Source organism: Symphodus melops (genome assembly GCF_947650265.1).
Source record: "Symphodus melops genome assembly, chromosome: 14".
NCBI lineage: Eukaryota > Metazoa > Chordata > Actinopteri > Labriformes > Labridae > Symphodus > Symphodus melops.
In genome coordinates this window covers 10992425-11011490 of record NC_136704.1, presented here as the reverse complement: position 1 = coordinate 11011490, position 19066 = coordinate 10992425, and the positions used below count along the sequence as shown (strand labels likewise).

The 19066-nt window shown below is 37.5% G+C and overlaps 1 protein-coding gene, 1 long non-coding RNA gene and 1 pseudogene across 3 annotated transcripts in view; all 3 read left to right on the top strand.

Annotated features, from left to right (window-relative positions):
- The window catches only part of LOC306835293 (B-cell receptor CD22-like), a 28767-nt gene extending 18484 nt beyond the window's left edge, over nt 1-10283 (top strand). Inside the window, exons 4-8 of the mRNA XM_079361749.1 lie at nt 7799-8104; nt 8213-8473; nt 8704-8791; nt 9496-9535; nt 9882-10283. Coding sequence (XP_079217875.1) covers nt 7799-8104; nt 8213-8473; nt 8704-8791; nt 9496-9535; nt 9882-9935 — 749 coding nt within the window. The 3' untranslated portion in view covers nt 9936-10283. The remainder of the gene's footprint in view (nt 1-7798; nt 8105-8212; nt 8474-8703; nt 8792-9495; nt 9536-9881) is intronic.
- A 4582-nt stretch (nt 10284-14865) lies between these two features.
- Nucleotides 14866-17393, top strand: LOC306835171 (myelin-associated glycoprotein-like; annotated as a pseudogene). The gene is made up of 6 exons: nt 14866-14902; nt 15181-15253; nt 16013-16396; nt 16528-16833; nt 16935-17195; nt 17383-17393. The product of its transcript is annotated as a myelin-associated glycoprotein-like (transcript).
- Nucleotides 17394-17548: 155 nt separating this feature from the next.
- LOC306835309 lies at nt 17549-18609 on the top strand. Its single transcript, XR_013780622.1, has 3 exons — nt 17549-17588; nt 17731-17770; nt 18480-18609. It is a non-coding gene; the product is annotated as an uncharacterized lncRNA (long non-coding RNA).
- The last annotated feature ends 457 nt before the right edge of the window (nt 18610-19066 follow it).

Genomic DNA, 19066 nt, shown 5'->3' with positions numbered 1-19066 from the left:
CTGTGTCCTGCTGTGTGAAAGCAAAATGTACACTCTGTTAGAGGTTAGCTGGTTGTGGAAATGTTAGTTGTAGTACCATTTTATTCGATCATTGATTATTTATCTCCATAAACTTACACATAGATGTTATACTCGAGTTTCAAATAATATACATCAAAGGATCGAAAAGGTGTCGTCTTCAGCTTATTGTCTATTCCTTGTTAACCCTTTAACTTCTAACACCATTCAATGCCAAGAAGTTTCAAACATTTCATGTAAATTAAAACAAAGTTTTATAACATTTCATAATACTCAATTAGGAAGCAGAAAAACAAGACAGCATGTCATTTGTAGATTACTAATCTGTGCACGTTTAGATACGACCAAGTAATAAACTTAAGGTCATAGAAATGTATAAATAGTGCATCGGTTCATTCACAGCTTCATCGACTAACAATCCTTTTGGCTCTCTTCAGTCATCTAAACATAAAGGAGTTTTGTCTTATATGTGTTACCCCATACCTCCACAATCGGTCATATAATGATCTCTGATGTAGAATATTGTAACTTAATTTAATGTGGTAATTAGAGCTGTCACTTTAATGCGTTGGATTAATTAATTACACCGCAAATTAACGTGTTATAAAAATGACGCAAGATTAATTATAGCACACTTGAATAAAAAAGTCAATGTCAATTTTACCCAGAAACTATAGACCGTAAGAAATGCGCACTTCAAACTTGGCCCATTGAAGGACCCATACTTGTCAGTGGCTCATCACTTCAAACATGCCTTGTGAACCAAAGCAGGACTGAGGTGAAAATGTTGCGTCCATTCACGAGCAGCGCAAACTCCGCTGGAGGACGGAGCTTGGTTCATTTATAAAGTCAGGAGGGTCGAGACTGCACGCAAGACGACCGATGGCAGCGAGGACCAAAACCCAAACCAGATCACTGTGTCTGCAAAGACCCAGGTTCTACATTTCCCCGATGAAAGACTGAAGGAAAGAAATGAGACAAGGCATCGTTAATTAATAAAAAAGAAAAAAAAGAAAGTTTTCTATATCATGAAAAATCATCTGAATTAGGCTGTGAGATAGTGAATCGTGATAAAACGTTGAATTCATAAGATTTTAACAATTTTAATAAAAGAGTCAAAATTAATATATTAAAGGGCATATTAATTGAAATCATTATTATGAAAAGAACTTATTTTCAATAAAAACGTTTTATTCAATCACTAATAATAATATGGATTTCAAATCTTTTCTTCTTAGTGTATTTATTTTATTAGATTTACACTACAATTTTGTAATGTCATGAAATTTGAATTCTTTATTTGGGGACCTTAAGCAGATATGAGATTAAAATAAGATTAGGATTAGATTAGACTGGATTTTAACTTGATTTTTGAGTTTCCAGTTGCCAATAATGTATTTTTATTTTTTGCATACTCATAACTCTTTAAACCCTTTCCCTCATTATGCAGAAACTGCTCTTACAAATTATTTATCTTAAGTGACTGTCAGGTGTTACAATATGTGACTATTATGTTAGATTGCAAGAATATAAATTATTGCTAGTTATTGAGATGAAATAAAAATCAATCCCTGGTGGACTCTCTTCAGAAGTTTTATCACTCAGGGAAACATGTGACGTTTCCTTCTTTGATTTCAGAGTCAAAGAGATGGCCATGTGGTGGCTCTTCATCAACCACCGACTGAAACAGAGGAAACCATCCATTACGGGGAGATCAACTTTTCAGTGCGGAGACCTGAGCGGCTCTCTGTCTCAGTGCAGGACAGTGGACAGCAGCAGGAGACACTGTATGCACAGGTCAAAGTGTCCAAGCCAGCAAGCAACCGAGCACAGCCTGCTGACAGCTCAGATGACATCTACGCTCAAGTCAAGAAGAAATGAGTGGATTTAAAGCATTTCATGAAGTTTCATAATATAACTTGGTTTTCTTTTCTGCTTATTACAGCTCATGTTTTATCTAATCTTGTTGCTGTGGATGTAATATTCAGCCTCTTATAGAAGTGTAAAGATCCAGAAGTCTATAAGCCATTTAATGGTTTATGGTAAACTAAGCACAATCAGTTTCAATCCACATTTACTTCATTGTGTTACCTTTTAATTTAAATATTTTAAGTTTTTTAACAAGGCATGTTAAATCTCCATCACTTCTCTTTTATTTCATTTTCTTGTTTGTTTGCCATGTTTTCATTTGTACTTAAAAAAAAGCTTAAAAAAATCAGTGTCTGCTTTTAAAGATATTTATTCATTGCACTGTCATAAAAACCTTAAAAATACCTAATAATCTCAATCGCACTTATTGGTCCAACATTTTATATTTCTGTGTAAACATCACCTGAAATCAAAGAATGTAATCACAAACATTACAAAAGTGCCAAAATAGATTATCCATAGTATTCCTGGGCATGTGATTTAATCTATTGACTACTCACAGGACTTTCTGTTTATGTAAATATCAAAAGTATTCTGTTAAACTTTTAATAAAGTATAATAAAAGAACTGATGCTTCTTTTCATTTAAAGTCTTTTGGGTAAATAAAATGTCTCTGTCAGAACTTTGCTAAATCTTTGGGTATTAGCCTGTAAACATTAGAGGTGTAGAGACTGTATTGCTAAAGGTCACAAAGGCACTACAGAGCCATGCTGACTGGGCTTTTGGACAATGTCAGGTTATGTGAGAGAATAGAGGTAGATGTGCTTCTCTTAATGACAAAGTTGAACAACTACAAACAAATCTAACCTTCACGTTGCAAAGCAAACCTGTCCCTCTGTGTTGCAGCACTAATGTCAAGTAGTGTCAATGTGTAGGATCTGCATCGTAGATTATTTTCACTAAAATCACTGACGGTGTTCACAGAGACACAATATCTCTCTGGCTTTTCCTGAACTGGATTATTATTATTTTTTAAACTTCTCTATGTATGTGAACTCAGCCAGTGACTCTGATTGCAGCCTGATGGTCTAAATCATGAGTCATCAGTGAACTGTTTCTGGATGGACTTCATGTTAGCAGGTTTTTAATTGTGCACTCTGTCCTCCAGAGCCTTCAGCTCAGCCTCCACCTGAGCTGGCAGATCAGCTCCAACCTGCTGACTGAAGTAAGCTCTCAGCTCTTTTGTCTCCATCTGCCAGAAAGGCACAGGCACATCAAACAGAGCACCCATATCCACGTTGCCACTCAGACCTTTAGTGTCGATGGCGCCATCTACTGGCAGCCAGCCGATAATGCTCTTCTTGGCTGCTTCATCCACACTGATGGAGGAGTGTGTGTTGAGAAGGCCTGTTGACCTCTCACTGAAACTAAATGATGTGCATGAAACAGATCTCACAGTTTCAGTGTAGCTGCTGTGATAACAATATAATGAATGAGAACAGAACTTCCTGCCTCACACTGTTTGTGCTTCCTTCTTCTTAACATGCAGTTTTGAATAAGCATTGTTGTGGCACATTTAGCCCTGGGTGCCACCTCACAGGTTAGTTAAAGGTTTAGGGATTGTTACAGGTATAGCCCTTGATTTTGGAACATATTGGAGGTTGTTCTCTTCTTCTCCCAGGAGAGCCCTGTGTGTGTTTTGCATGTAATCAAAGTTGTTTACTTTCCTATGACACAGAGTAAAAGCACAGGAAAAAAAGTTATTGGTTAGTGGCGCACAGATGGCCTAGCAGTGAAAAACCAAAAAAAGAAAGAAAAAAATTCTATTAACAGACATCGAATTAGAACATTTCAAGAAATGTCCCCTAAAAGTTAGGACTAGATCCCTGTAAAGATGAAAGTCATTCACAAAGTGTATTAGTGTCAGAGTGTTCATAATAACAAAGCCTGACTCGATTCTGTGATTGTTTTTTTTTCTCCTTTTTTTAACCAATGACAAAAAAAAGTCATACCAGCAAGGTTAACAACGCTTCTCATGAAGATAAAAGTTCGTGTCTACTTCCTTGAATGTTCTTAAATAACTCCTAGGCAAAAAATCCTGTTGATCCTGATGCTGATGTTTTATGCTAAGTAAGGAGGTGCCTGAAAGGATTCTCAGAATGTGATTGTGAAAACGGCCCAGGCTACGGTGGCCCTGAATGTAAAACTGAAAATATTTCATGATTGCGAAAAACATTTGACCACATGCAAAAAAATGAATGACACACAAAGGCAATTCTAAAAATATTTCAGGAACTACAAAATATATTTCACATGTGTAGAAAACACATGAATAAAACACATAGATTCTGATCCTGTCATTTCACATGTAGATAGATAGATAGATAGATAGATAGATAGATAGATAGATAGATAGATAGATAGATAGATAGATAGATAGATAGATAGATAGATAGATAGATAGATAGATAGATAGATAGATAGATAGATAGATAGATAGATAGATAGATAGATAGATAGATAGATAGATAGATAGATAGATAGATAGATACTTTATTGATCCCGAGGGAAATTCAAGGCATCCAGTAGCAGTATACAGACAGGCAGGACACAAGACATTAGTTACAATACACACCCGCTGTCCCCCCTCCCCTCTGTATACAATAATACAATAATCCCCCATTAATGTACATAACCTGTGAGGAGAGAAAAACATGTGTTGGTTAAAAGAGACCTGTAAACAGTTAAAGAGCATGTAAATGAAGTTTAAAGCACTGGCGTCCTGCTTCTGATCTTAAATGATTAGTTGCAGGTGTCTAAAAAACGTTTCTGAACAAGAACGACACGTGAACCAGCATGGAGGTGAACACATTTTGTTGGTGTTTACTCCAATATATTTGAAATATATTTTGCAGTTCCAAAAATATTCAAACAATTTTTTTAATGTTTTTTTGTTTCATAAAATATTTTCGCATGTATTAAAATGTTTTACGCAATCATGAAATATTTAGACCGCTCATGTACTCATCTCACTGAATTTCCTCATTCAGTTATCCATCAAGATAAACACACAGAAACTCTCAGGACCACGACGTGATGTTGAGATTCTTTACTGATGAGCAGTGTGAAAAGGTAAGGCCTTCTTCATGCAGGGCTATGAAAGAAGGATGGCAAAGGATGGGCAGACATCAGCTCCACTGTAGCACACGTGCCATTTGTTAGGTTAACTTCCTGTTACGCAGGAACTAGAAAGTCAATGCCAAAACATTGTATGGTGATAGATGACCAACAGGAGTGGCCAAAGAACAACAACTGACAGGCCCAGAACAGTCTGCTGTAAATTCAGGGACATCGTAACTACGCCTCCTCACTAAGAAACAAATGTAGTGTCTTCCTCCTTCAGAGTCATTCTGAGAATGTTCCTGAACCAAACATATTTTTCTAGGATTTTATGAGATATGAAGTGTCTGAGAGGATTCTCTGAATGTTTGTGAATATGGGCTCTGATGTTTAACTTTCTGTTCTGACTGGTACATAGAAAATATAATAAAGTCAGTAGTTTGGTCTGAGTCCAAATGAAAACCTTTCATTTCGTTTCAGCTGAAGTCTGTTGTCTACTTTATAACACGTTGATGCAGAAGAGGCTCTAAGTAAGTAATAAAACGTCTGAGTGAAAAGCTTCAGTCTGTCACTGTGTGTTTCATGAAGTAGAGGTAGTTAAAGAGAAGTGGTTTAAAGTGAACTGAAGATGCTGTGTAAGAAGTTTGATAAGAAATGCTTCATAAAACACCTTTAAACCATTCAACATGTTTTTAACTCGTTGATTTTCATGACATGAAGAAAATTGTGTCAGATCGCTGTATTGCTTCACTGATAAAGTAGATAAAGGTACACTTTAGGATTGTAACAATGAGAGATGTTGTCTACATCAAATGTTACAGTATAGCATTAATACCAAACAATAAACATTGAAAGTGTCAGTGAGAGGAGTCAGCCTGTTTTGTGTTTTCATTTTATGTTACTCATCCATGTCTCTGTGTTTCAGATCCTCTTCTTATCTCCACCTTGTGTGTAAAGCCCCGCCCCTGATTACCCGCACCTGTGTCTCGTTGCTCCCTGATTGTCTGTGCTACATCAGCCCTGTGTTTCCTCCCTCATGATGCCAGTTCGTTGTGTTTCCTTGTGTAACCGAGTCTTAGTGTTTGTTGTTCCTGATCTCGTGTTTGACTCCTGCCTGCTCTTTGTTAACGACCTTCGCCTGCTCCTCTGGATTTGTTTTCCACTCTGACTACCCGTGTACCGAACCTGCTCGAAATAAAGGACTTATTATTGAAATCTCATCTTGGGTCTGCGTTTGCCTCGATACACTACCTGTCCTCGTGTCAGAATGAGAGCATGTTTCAGTTTGTTTGAAGTTTTGTGAGTCCTGTTGAAAAGTTTGCAGTGTGAAGTCTCTTTGAGAGGAGAGTCTGTAACCAGATCAGGATGATTAAATCCATGTTTCATCTAAAAAAGCTCTTAAAAAACAAACACTTCATTACCATGGTTACTGGTTAGTTCGAGCATGTACTATTTAAAGCAGTATCACAGTGGACCAGGTTCAGGTCTGACCTGGGTCCTTTAGTAGGTGTTGTCTCTCTTCCTCGTCTTAACTGTCCATCTTTAGTTGATGCTACCATAAAAGGAAATAAAGTAATAATAAAACAGAAGATGTGTCGAACACAAACTTCCTCATTCACACGGTACAAGAAGAAAAGATTAAATCTTTTTGGGGTTTTTGTGTCTCAGCAGTGAGGTGACTGGTTTGTTGCAGTTCTGCTGAAATTTAAAATTCATCTTTCTTCTCCATTTTCTCTGTTTAAGATCCTGGTGGCTTGTTCGGTAAGTTCAGCTATAACACCTGTTTATATTTCATCGTTTTAGTTTGAAGCAGCTTTTATTTGTTTGTTTTTTTGTTAATCAAACACTTTAACTTTGAAGAGTAACTTACTTTTGAATTCCAGGTGATGGGTGTTACTGCAGTCCTGTCAGTGAACATGCTGACAGTCATCATGTTACTGACTGTCTCCTCTCTATCAGGTGAGCTGTTTGTTCACTCACTTTCATTCAAAGATGTTTCATCTTTACAGTTTGAACTTCCTGTAGAAACAAAGCAGAGAGAAGAGTTCAGATAGAGTTTCTTCTTTCATCTCTTCATGTCCTGACTGAAAAGTAAAGGAGTAAAGGAGGGAGCAGCTAAAGACGGAGAATAATGCAAGGGCTCATTCTCAGATATAACAGGAAGCCCTGCTGAAAATAGTTGATGTATAACAAATGTTCTTCTTATGCAGAATATACTCCACATCATGGTTTTTATTAGGTTTTTTGATACAGGTGTTTTGGCGGGTTGTCATGAATATACAGCTCTCTTCATTACTACACCAAAGAAGATGGAAGCACTGAGTGGATCTTGTCTGCAAATCCCGTGTAACTTTAGTGTCATAAAAAAAGAAGAGTTTAACATCACAAGACAAATATTTGGAATATGGTACAAAGAAGAAAGAGAGACCTCCAGACCAAGTAATGTGGTTTTCAACAGCAGCGGGACAGTGAACACATTTCCAATGAACATAACTGGAAACTTGAAAATGAAAAGCTGCACCACTCTGATTTATAACTTAAACACAACATATACAGACTTATACTACTTCAGAATCATAAACTGGCCATACAGTTCAACAGCGATTTGTGATCCTCTTCACATTACAGTCAAAGGTATGAGAGTTTTACTTGAGTTTTAAAGGTTTCAATCTTGGCACTCAGAAACGTTTTTGATGACTGTTGTGTCAGCTGTTGCTTTAAGATCCCCAAATTGTTAATGATTTTTTTTTTTTTTCGAATGAAGAAATCTTTGTTTGATTTGAACTCACAGATTCTCCTCCGAGCCCCAAACTAGAGATCCCAGCAGATCTGAGGGAGAAGGAGTCTGTCACTATAACCTGCTCAGCTTTCACTCCCTGTCCACACTCCCCTCCTAAACTCACCTGGAATCTCAAACAAGACTCTCTCAACAACATGGAGGAAAACACAGACGGAACCTTCACCACTAAAATCCAGGAGCAGATCACTCTGACGGACAAACATGATGGAGACAACATTACCTGTTCTGCATCATATCCTGTGAATGAAGGAAAAGATGTGAAGACAGCAGAGGAGACAAAGACTCTCAGTGTTTCATGTGAGACATCCAGAGATTATTATTTCCTCCTGTTTTCAATGTCAGGATGTTGAGTTTGTTTTATTTTGTTTTTTAAAATTAATTATGTTTATCTCACATTTTCTTCAGATGCTCCTAAAAACACTTTAGCGTCCATCAGTCCATCAGGTTCGGTGTCAGCAGGTGTTCATGTGAACCTGAGCTGCTCCAGCAGAGCCAAGCCTCCTGTCAGCAGCTTCACCTGGTTCAGGATCAACACAGATGAATCCATGAAGGTCTCTGAAGGAGAGTTTTACAGCTTTAATGCCACAGAGGGAGGAGATTATTACTGTGAGGCCAAGAATGAGCTCGGACATCAGACATCATCAAGGATTCATTTGAGTGTTGGAGGTAAATGAATCCACACATTCAACAATCTGTCTTTTTCTATCTGTTGGGTTATTGGTTTGTTTTCACGAAAACACATTCTTACTGAATGAATGTGTAATAATGCAACATAAATAAATGAAACACGTACGTTGACATTAGAGTCTAAAAGATGAAATCAAAGTGCAGGATATCTTACAGCCATGAACAGTTTTTTCCATGTAGTAGAAGGTGATCATGATGTCTTTTTCCAGAGTATCCGAGGTTTGGGGTTGAGTTCCACATTACACTGAAGATCCTGGGAATTGTGCTGCTCTACAGCACAGTTATCATCTTTGAGTGGTGAGACAAACCTGCCTATATTTTTAAAACAAAGTTTCATGAGGACAAAATGCTGTGTCTGCCTCTCGGACATCGACTGGTCAACGTGTGTCCTGATAACTAAAAACTTTTCCTCCTATAGCACATTTAGAAACTGTAGGTACCACGAGCAGGCCTGCATTCTGGGAGCGCAATGTTCTCGACGGGTAGTACGGCACAATTAAGTCTTTAACAAGACTTGGTGCCTGACCATTTAGAGTTTTGTAAGAGAGAAGAAGGATTTTAAAATCTCTTCTAGATTTTATAAGGAGCCAGTGAAGAGAAACCAATACAGGAGAAATGTGGTCTCTTTTCCTAGTTCTAGTCAGTACACGAGCTGCAGCGTTTTGGACTAGCTGAAGGGTCTGTAGAGATCTACAAGAGCCCCCTGCTGAAAGAGAATTATAGTGGTCCGACCTGGAGGAAACAAATGCATGAAGTAGTTTTTCTGCAACATTTTGAGACAAAGTCTGTCTGATCTTGGAGATAATACGAAGGTGAATGTCTCTAAGATCAGGCAAGGTTAGCTCATTAGCATCTTATTTTACCCATCTCATTGTGTGTGTGTGTGTGTGTGTGTGTGTGTGTGTGTGTGTGTGTGTGTGTGTGTGTGTGTTTGTATTTCTTTTTTTACAATGTTAGTGTTTCTCTTTGATCTTATTTTATCTGCTGTCTTTTTCTTTCAGCTGGTTAAAGTCAAGGTGCTTCAACAAACAGGTGAAGAAGGTAAGACACTAGATGAAGACAGCTTCATCATTCTTTCTACAAAATGAGATTGAAGCATGTGTGGTAAAAGAGGAACATTTTCTGAGTAGCTTCCTTTGAAGGTTTTGATCATCATATTCACATAAAGAAATTCATCCTGAGAAACTGATGTTTAGATATTCAGGTCCAACAGCAGCGACAGGAGAGCAGATACAGTAACAGGAAAAAGAGTTTGATGAAAACTTGATGTTACTTCACACTGACTTTGAGTTACAGAGATAAACTCAAAGTGTTTGTCTCTTGGAGCTTCATCAAACTCACTACACAGCGCTGACTCCACTCTCTCTGTGTTGTTTCACTCAAACAGGACGCAGAAGAAGCAGATTATGTCAACAGTGTGATTATGATTCAAGCATCATGAAGGAGAAGAGGATGACTTCATGATCCTCTGAAATGCAAAATCTCTGTTTCTCTTTTCTCTGACTCCTCTGCATTAAATATTATTACTTTGCAGCAATAATTAGTTAATCATCTGTAATGTGTAATTTATGTCATGAAGAGCTTGTTAGTATGCAGGAAGAGGAAGCAGTCTGGGACATGTTCCCCATTTTCCCCGTGAATGTATTTAAACATATTAATGCTGTAAACATTTCATGTATAAGAAAACGTGTTTTATTGTAAACCAGATGTTTAACTTTCTAGACTTGTTCTGACTGGTTCACCACAAACACAACACAGTCAGCAGTTTGGTGCAAGTCCCGAAAACAATGTCAATTCATTTTAAGACATTAAATGTTTAACCTGAAGCAGCGAGTCCTCCTGTCTGTTGTCTACTTTATAACATGTTGAAACAGAAGAGGCTCAAAGTAAGTAATAAAACATCTGTGTGAAAAGCTTCAGTCTGTCACTGTGTGGTTCATGAAGTAAAGGTAGTTAAAGAGAAGTGGTTTAAAGTAAACTGATGATGCTGTGTGAGAAGTTTGAAATGTAAGTACGAAGGAGAAGTTGTTCATTTAATAACATACACTTTCTTATATTTACTGAGAAGTCTAATGTCTGTTGCAATGAAAAGTTGACTAAATTATTGTGTACTAAACTCTTAAGACATCATAACACAGTCCACAGTTTGGTTCAAGTCCTTCACATTCATTCTATGACACATTAAAGGGGATTATGTAATCAGATTTAATCAAGTAATCCAGTCCTGTGTTTTTTTAACCAGATAAAACTGGACAAGAGAGAAAACAGGTTGGAAACCTTTTAAACAATTCAACATGTTTTAAATATTTGATTTTCATGGAATGAAGAAAATTGTGTTGCGGTTCAGAATAGGTTTGGACCCAGACGCACGACTCAGAGGCAGAGTAGTCAAAATCAATTATAGTTTAAATGAATACAAACTAGTGACAATGGTGAAGGAAATGTGCGACAAGATAAATAACGTGACGATCAATGTGAGTCCCGATCCCAACACGCGTGTGGTATAACCAGATACGATGATCAGCAGACGACAGGTGGACGGAGGTTCAGGTGAGACTTGACTGGAAAAACACAAAAATCCAAAATCTTTCCAGAGAGCGCTGACACGAGGAGCACAAATCACAGAGTGTAGAACAATAATCTGACACTGACTGCATGAAGAGAGCAGATTTATATACTGGGCTGATTAGATGAGCTGCACCTGTGAAACACACCTGAGCACGTCCATCAGCTACCGTAGTAAACCAGATAGGAGGTCGAGTCTGGAGCTTAAAGTGAGAATTCTGGATGGTGATTTGGCTCGCGTCGTCTCAGCGTCCCGAGTGAATTCAAACAAAAATGAATTATTTTGAAAGTCTTTGAAAGTCCAATTTCCTTTTTAGATTAATCTCATGGCCATCTCGATTTTAATCCAGATCTGGAAAATGTCCAAACATGCGGTGAGCCAAAGAAAAGTTTGAAAAGACCTTGCTTGTGCAAGAAAGTGTTAAAATCCAAAGATGTACGCGTAAAAAGTTGCAATTAAAATGAAGTCAGTAGGAATCGTTCCTACAGTAAAATCTTAAAAATTAAAGTAAACTTTGCCTTGAAGGAGAAGTTAAAAATTAGATGAAGACAAGACGAGTTCGTCTTCCAGAAAAGATTGCAGCAGGGAATCTAACTGCTGGGCCTGGCTAGACTCGATGGAAAAGAGTCAGCCCCTTAAAGAGCTTAACAGCTCACAAGCAAAAACGCCAAAAACCCCAAAAACCTAAACTATCACTTCTGTAAAGGGGTTTTATCAGGGCAAGAATTGGGGAAGTTTCAGGCCCTCCTCCTGAATGTATAGGCGTTGTCTTAACTGAAAAAGTTTTAGATTCCTCACTAAGTTTAAGAATAAGACTAAACATATGTAAATCATATACATCATATACACCATACATTCAATTTGATATCAGTTGTTTTCAGATTCACATCAATGTAGGTTACATCATATATTTTCGGTTAATATATCAGGTTTAAAGGAGTGGTTACCATTGGTCGATACATTTCATACTGAAGTTTGGAAAAATAATTTTTATATAAGAAAACCTTTAACAACGCAGATTAATCACATTTGAAGACTTAATGTCTTTAAATAACGTCTTCTGTAACTAAGTAACACAATCTATAATTATGCATTACACAGCTTACACATCCCCGATGGTGTTTGTCCACTTGATGGCAATGTTGGTCCACGTCCAATTCCTATTAAAATTTAATTACGCGTAATTCCTTTATTACACATCGGATTCTGACCAGAAAAGAATCATGTTAATTGTTTCAAAATGAAATTTTCAAATATCTATATTCAAAGATGCATCTGCATTTCGTTAATAGAGATTTCAACATTGGAGTTTTTCAAAGTCCTGGACAGTGACTGTAGTACTCTTAATTGCTCCCAGTCTAGTTTTATGGCTTCACGACAGATGGAGGGAAAAAGTTCAATTGTGTTCTCCTTTGAACAGTTTGACAAACAACAGGCATGGTTTCAAATCTTAGACACTCGAACATATACATTTATCATATAGACAGATAATGGTTTAACTATTCTGTTTTCCGGGAAGTCCTGAAGACATCAACCGGTTTAAGTGTACTCGAACTCCTGACTGAGAAAGACAGAGACAGTCAATCTGCTGGACCAGCATATCTGGTTGTCTTTTTGAGGATTGATAGAGGTTGTCCAAAGTTCGGAGTGTGGAAAGCTTTCAAAGCATAAATAACTTGGTTTGGTCTTTGACTGAAAGTAGGAAAGCTTGTTAATCAACATCCTGTTGTTATCGCTTTCCAAGTCCTTGGGAGCTCTGACATCTTTTTTTTTCTACTTAAAAGGTTGAGTCAATGCTTTTCGACACTAACTGGAAAATCCTGTTCATTATGGTATTCCTGACGATGCAGAATATCACAACAAGGCACACTTTAAGATTGTAACAATTTGTGATGCTGTCCACATCAAATGTTATAACAAATAGCATTAATACCAAACAATAAATATTGAATTGAAAGTGACTGAGAGAATCTTCCAGTTTGTTTGAAGTTTTGTGAGTCCTGTTGAAAAGTATGCAGTTTGAAGTCTCTTTGAGAGGAGAGTCTGTAACCAGATCAGGATGATTAAATCCATGTTTTATCTAAAAAAGCTCTTAAAAAACAAACGCTTCAGTGTAATGGTTACTGGTTTGTTTGAGCATGTGCCATTTAAGGCAGAGTTATTGTTTGGTTTATAAATATGTTCAGTATTTAAACATTGTTAGGGTATGGACTTTAAGAGCCTGTTCATCAGGATGTTTTTTTTAGCTGACTGACAGAGCTTGGGAGGACTAATGCTGCATTCAGGTGCTCCTTAGATGGTCTCAGTTTCTGAGTTGGGAAAAATGTTCACATGCTTTCAGTTCAGGAAGTCTGAATGTTGTAACAACAACAGAAAACAGCGTGGATGCTGCGAAATATCACACTCAATTCAGCATTCAACGCGTGCAATAGAACATTCATCATGATGAAGTTCATCCGTTTGTGCTAGCTTGAAACAAAATTCAACAAGTAAAAAAGCACGGCATCTGTCTAACTTCCAGTTAGATTCCAGTTAGGCAGCATGATGCATTCATGTGCGAGCGTTCATGAGAGACACAACCTCAACCAGGAAGTTGACCTCAGAGAAGATGACCAATCAAAGCAATAAAATAAAAACAAGAACACAAATGACACACTGATGAGATGAACTGAGGTTTCAGATTTCTCAGTTATCAGTGTACACGGAGGAACAGGAAACATGATGACACATCTCGACACTGATCAAATCTAAATACAACTGAAGGTTATTTAAAGAAACAAGCATCATAGACTTCTTTTCAGCACCTCAAGTGTATTTTTATGTTAAGAAAGAGGATACTAACCTGTCATACAGTTTGCTCAAGTCTTCAACATAGCCAACAGAAGTTCAGCATGATGGTAATTATTAAGATCTGTGATGTATTTGAAGTTTTGCAAGTTAATCTGATGATTTGTAAAGAGGTGACATATATGACCTTTTAAGATGAAATGAGTTCAGTAACACTCAAGCTAACCACTTTGCTGGGATCTGACAGCAGCACATACAAATCCACATCGACAAACACTGTATATTTACATTAACCTAACCACAGTTATGTAGGTATGTTGCTGTAGGCAAGCTGTCTCAGCTGTTCATTCGAAGCTCACTGAAGAATCAACGAAAAAGCAGAGGTCGACATTAATTCATTTACTAACAGAAAACATGAACATTGTGCTGCAGGTGATGTGTAAAGGTGATGTGCACATTTGGCTTTCAACCCAGCATGAGACTCTGTTCCTGTTTTAGTGTTTTATTGTTTTTATTGTTTTAACCCTGTTATTGTTTGTGTTACATTTTATGCTCTTTTTTCTCATGTGTGTACAGCACTTGTCCCAGCTGTGGCTATTTAAAGTGCTTTATACATAAAGTTGAGTTGAGTTGAGTTGAGCTTGTGTATCATATGGTTAGATTACTTTCATGTGACCACAACACATTTCACAGATCTTAAAAGATTTGGGCTGATTTATCATTATTTGATTTTATTTTCTCCCTTTTATCAATAGCGGCCCCATAAATCCCATAATATCATATATCCCAAACATTCCACAAATGTCATGAAGTACATATAGTTAACTGTACGTTTCAAAATTTGTAACTTCTTTGACATACTGAATGTTTATCATAATTCTCTGCTTGATAGTATTTCAAAACGTTGTTTCTGAGTATCCATGACACACAGGAAGTCTGCTTAGTAAACAGCAGATAAAAAGAGAAGTATTAATTCTGTTCTTCTTCTCAAATTCCTGAACCATCACCCATAGAAGAACTTCTCAAAAACTCTCCGTTTAACGTGGGCTCATCTGGTAAGAGCTTTTTACTGATTGTATTACTTATATTACATATACTCCAGGAAAAAAAGAACTCGATCCAAAAGGGAAAAATAGCTTAACTCAGCGACAAAGCAAGCAATATTTGACTAATGGTGAAGTGTAATACCTTCAAAAGTGTTTTTATTTTTCATTTCAATTAAACGTTGTGTCTCTTAATTTATCTATTGATCATGAAAAATGTATGTAGTCAAAATGGAGATCTTCTTCCCTGTTGTACCCATGACATTTTACTTAAATGCAACTCAACTTAGGTGATGAAGGGTGATACTCTTGTTGGGAAGATGTTGACAGCCAGCATGTTACTGAGTGTCCTCTTTCTCCCAGGTGAGTCCTTGTTCAGTCTCTTTCACTTAAAGACATTTCTCTCTGATTTACAGTTTCAAGTCATTCTAGAGCAGATATTTCTGACATTGTACTCATCCTGATAAGATAAGAAGACACTTTGTGTCAAATGTGTCTTTCATTACAAGCTCAGAAATCCTTGCATCCCAATCAAATCACATCACTCTCAAAAGAAACAACATAAAAACAGCATAATTTAAATGGTGTAAAACACCATACGTTGATGACTAATATACAGACATTTTGAGCAGCACATGAAAAAACAAGCACATCCTCCAGTTATTAAACATGAAGCCAATATGGAAGTGCAAAATCCTAAACTGCTTTGTTTTGATTTTGAAAATGAAATGTTTAATCCATAGTTAGGTGTGTAGCTGATGTGACTGACAGGTGGAACAAATGTAAAGGATTGTCAAGAGGCTTTAAACCCGCCTCAGCTCCAGTTCTCAGCCTGTCGCTCAAGCTCAGACAGGATTTCCAGCATGGTGGCTGCTGCCGATGAGCCTGCAGAACTCCCTGCTGCAACAGATGGCTGACAGCAGGCTTTATCCATGAATATTTACAGTCTGTAGGGAAAACAGGTGTAACAACCTGCTGCTCATGAATAATACATGAAAATGAATTTCATTTGTAACGTAATTTAAATTTAAAACAAATATCAATATGCAAAGTGTAACACATCATGCCTTTCCAGTCGAAGAAATCGATTCCACTTTATATTAACAATGAGTCTGTTTTCAGGTGCACTGGCTCAATGTGTATATAAATCAGACCTCAACATCACTACACCAAAGCAGATGGAAGCACTGAATGGATCTTGCTTGCAGATCCCATGTACCTTTAAACCTCTTGAAGAAGTATTGTTTGACAGCAGAATACCAATCTTCGGGTTATGGACTAAGAGCTCCCCCTTTTTTGATCTCATTCCAAGCAATCTGATATTCAACAGCAGCGGGACAGTCAGAATCTATCCAATGAATATCACTGGAAACCTCAGTCAGAATCAATGCACCACTTTATTTTCTCCAATAATCTCAACATATAACGACACATACTACTTCAGAATCGAAAGCAGTACATTCACAGCCACAGCTCTTTGTGATCCTCTTCGAATAACAGTTATAGGTAAGCGCTTTGGTTTTTTGGTACTTTTTTTTATCAATCTTGTTTTTTTTTTTATCAATCTTTATCCGATGGCTGTTTCTGAAATATAATATATTTGTATATACATTGACAATTTCCACACTTGTATTCAGATACACCTCCAGTACCAAGCATGGTGATCCCAGCAGATCTGAAGGAGAAGGAGTCTGTCACTATAACCTGCTCAGCTTTCACTCCCTGTCCACACTCCCCTCCTAAACTCACCTGGAATCTCAAACAAGACTCTCTCAACAACATGGAGGAAAACACAGACGGAACCTTCACCACTAAAATCCAGGAGCAGATCACTCTGACGGACAAACACGATGGAGACAACATCACCTGTTCTGCATCATATCCTGTGAATGAAGGAAAAGATGTGATGACAGCAGAGGAGACAAAGACTCTCAGTGTTTCATGTGAGACTGTCCAGAGATTGTTATTTCCTCCTGTTAGAACGTCAGGATTTTGAGGAGTTTTGTGTCTTTAATTAATTATGTTTATCTCACATTTTCTTCAGATGCTCCAAAAAACACTTTAGCGTCCATCAGTCCATCAGGTTCGGTGTCAGCAGGTGTTCATGTGAACCTGAGCTGCTCCAGCAGAGCCAAGCCTCCTGTCAGCAGCTTCACCTGGTTCAGGATCAACACAGATTAATCCATGAAGGTCTCTGAAGGAGAGTTTTACAGCTTTAATGCCACAGAGGGAGGAGTTTATTACTGTGTGGCCAAGAATGAGCTCGGACATGAAAAATCACCAGAGATTCATCTTTGTATTGAAGGTAAACACATAACTTTATTGTTTTATCTCACAAATAAGTAACAGCTCATTTTGCATGACTTGTTGTCTGTAAGAATTAGATATATCTTTATCATTTATATTATATTATTGATTATATGCAAGCTACTATTTTCACTCTTCCAATTTTCTGTTGCTTTATGCCTGACTTTTTGTGTTTTTTGCTGCAGTACCCTGTTGAGCACTTCGATATCCAGTAGTTACATCACAAGTTTTGCATATCCACATTGAATCAGCTTTTTTTTAACTTTCACTTCGTATTTAATATTGCTCGAATTTATTTAGGGGCTCCGGCTGGGAGCTTTTCACAATGGCCGGCAGTCACTGGAGGAATCCTTGGGATCGTTGCGTCTATCTGTCTGGGTGTCTTTGTTTGGTAAGAATCAGATAAAAACTGAAAACTCAGATACTGGCACTGGTGTTTCAGCAGCACTTGAAATATATTAATATACATCACTAGCAAGAAATTGATCAAACCTTAAACAAAGTACAATCTAACAGCCTCTCATGTCTTTTAGGCGTTTAAAGTCAAAACATCCAACTGCACAACGGACTCAGGTGGGAAAACACAAAACTGTAACTCACAGTGCTGCACATGTGACTTCTTCTCACACTGACCATCAGGCACTCACTCTTTATATTCATCCACTTTAATGACTTTACGGACTCTAGGCTGTGATGTAATTCTCGCTTTGTTCGCTCAAATCCTGGTCAACTTTCAGAGATTGATTTTTGGGGCTTTTTGCGCATTGAAGCGATAAGACAGTGGATAGAGTCAGAAATCCGAGAGAGAGAGAGAGAGAGAGAGAGAGAGAGAGAGAGGGAGGGAGAGGGAGAGAGAACAGATTGGTTTTAACCCTGTGGTGGGCACTGTCATTGGGTGCACGCACTTATCGCTGCATCACTGAAGTCCCCGTGGTCAACTTTGAATCCTTTTCGTAGTTGCGTGAACATTTTAACTTTTATTTCCTGAACAAACAACGATGTGAATCAGGGGCCTCTTGACTGAAAAAGAAATATGTGGCCAATAAGGTCATTTTGACTCATGATTCTAATTTTTATTAATCATTTTTGTACCTTTGAAAACTTTACATCAGTTGAGATAAAATAAAACCAAAATATTCAGTTATCACAACACTTTTACACATTTCTTGTCAAACTGAGAATGACTACATTTTGATTAAAATGGTGAGATGGGTCTGAAAATATTGATTGCATCCAGCTGAAGGTTCAACCCACAGTTCTTATGGTGATTTGTTTTCTTCAGAGTCAAACTGGTGAAGAGATTTCTACAGGAGAGCCAGCAACGACAACAGAGGAAGAAGGAAAAGAAAATATCCACTACGGAGAGATAGACTTCTCCAGGATGAAAGATGAACCATCCTTTACCTCGGCACAGGACAGAGGACAGCAGCAAGAGATACTGTATGCACAAGTCAAAGTGTCCGGGACAGCAAACAGCCAAACACAGGCTGCTGGCAGCCCAGACGATCTCTACGCTCAAGTTAGGAAAAACAATATAACCAGATGAAATGTTCACTTCTTACCTGGAAAACTATGAAGGAATTAAAGAAGAGCTCACTGTACTGTATGTGTATTATAGATACATGACTAACTCCTTATCAATCCATGTAGATTATTTTAAGTATATAACTGGTCATTAGGATGAATTGAGCAAAGACTCAAGCATGACTAAAATAGTGATGAACTTTCAATAAGTCCTTCTAAACAATTATTGATGCAGTAATATGGTAGATAATTATATATATCGTAGAACAAACTGGGTGATCAGGTCAATCTTTAGGTTTCTTAAACTTAATTACCTCTTAACCAGCCAGTGAATTACACTCTGTT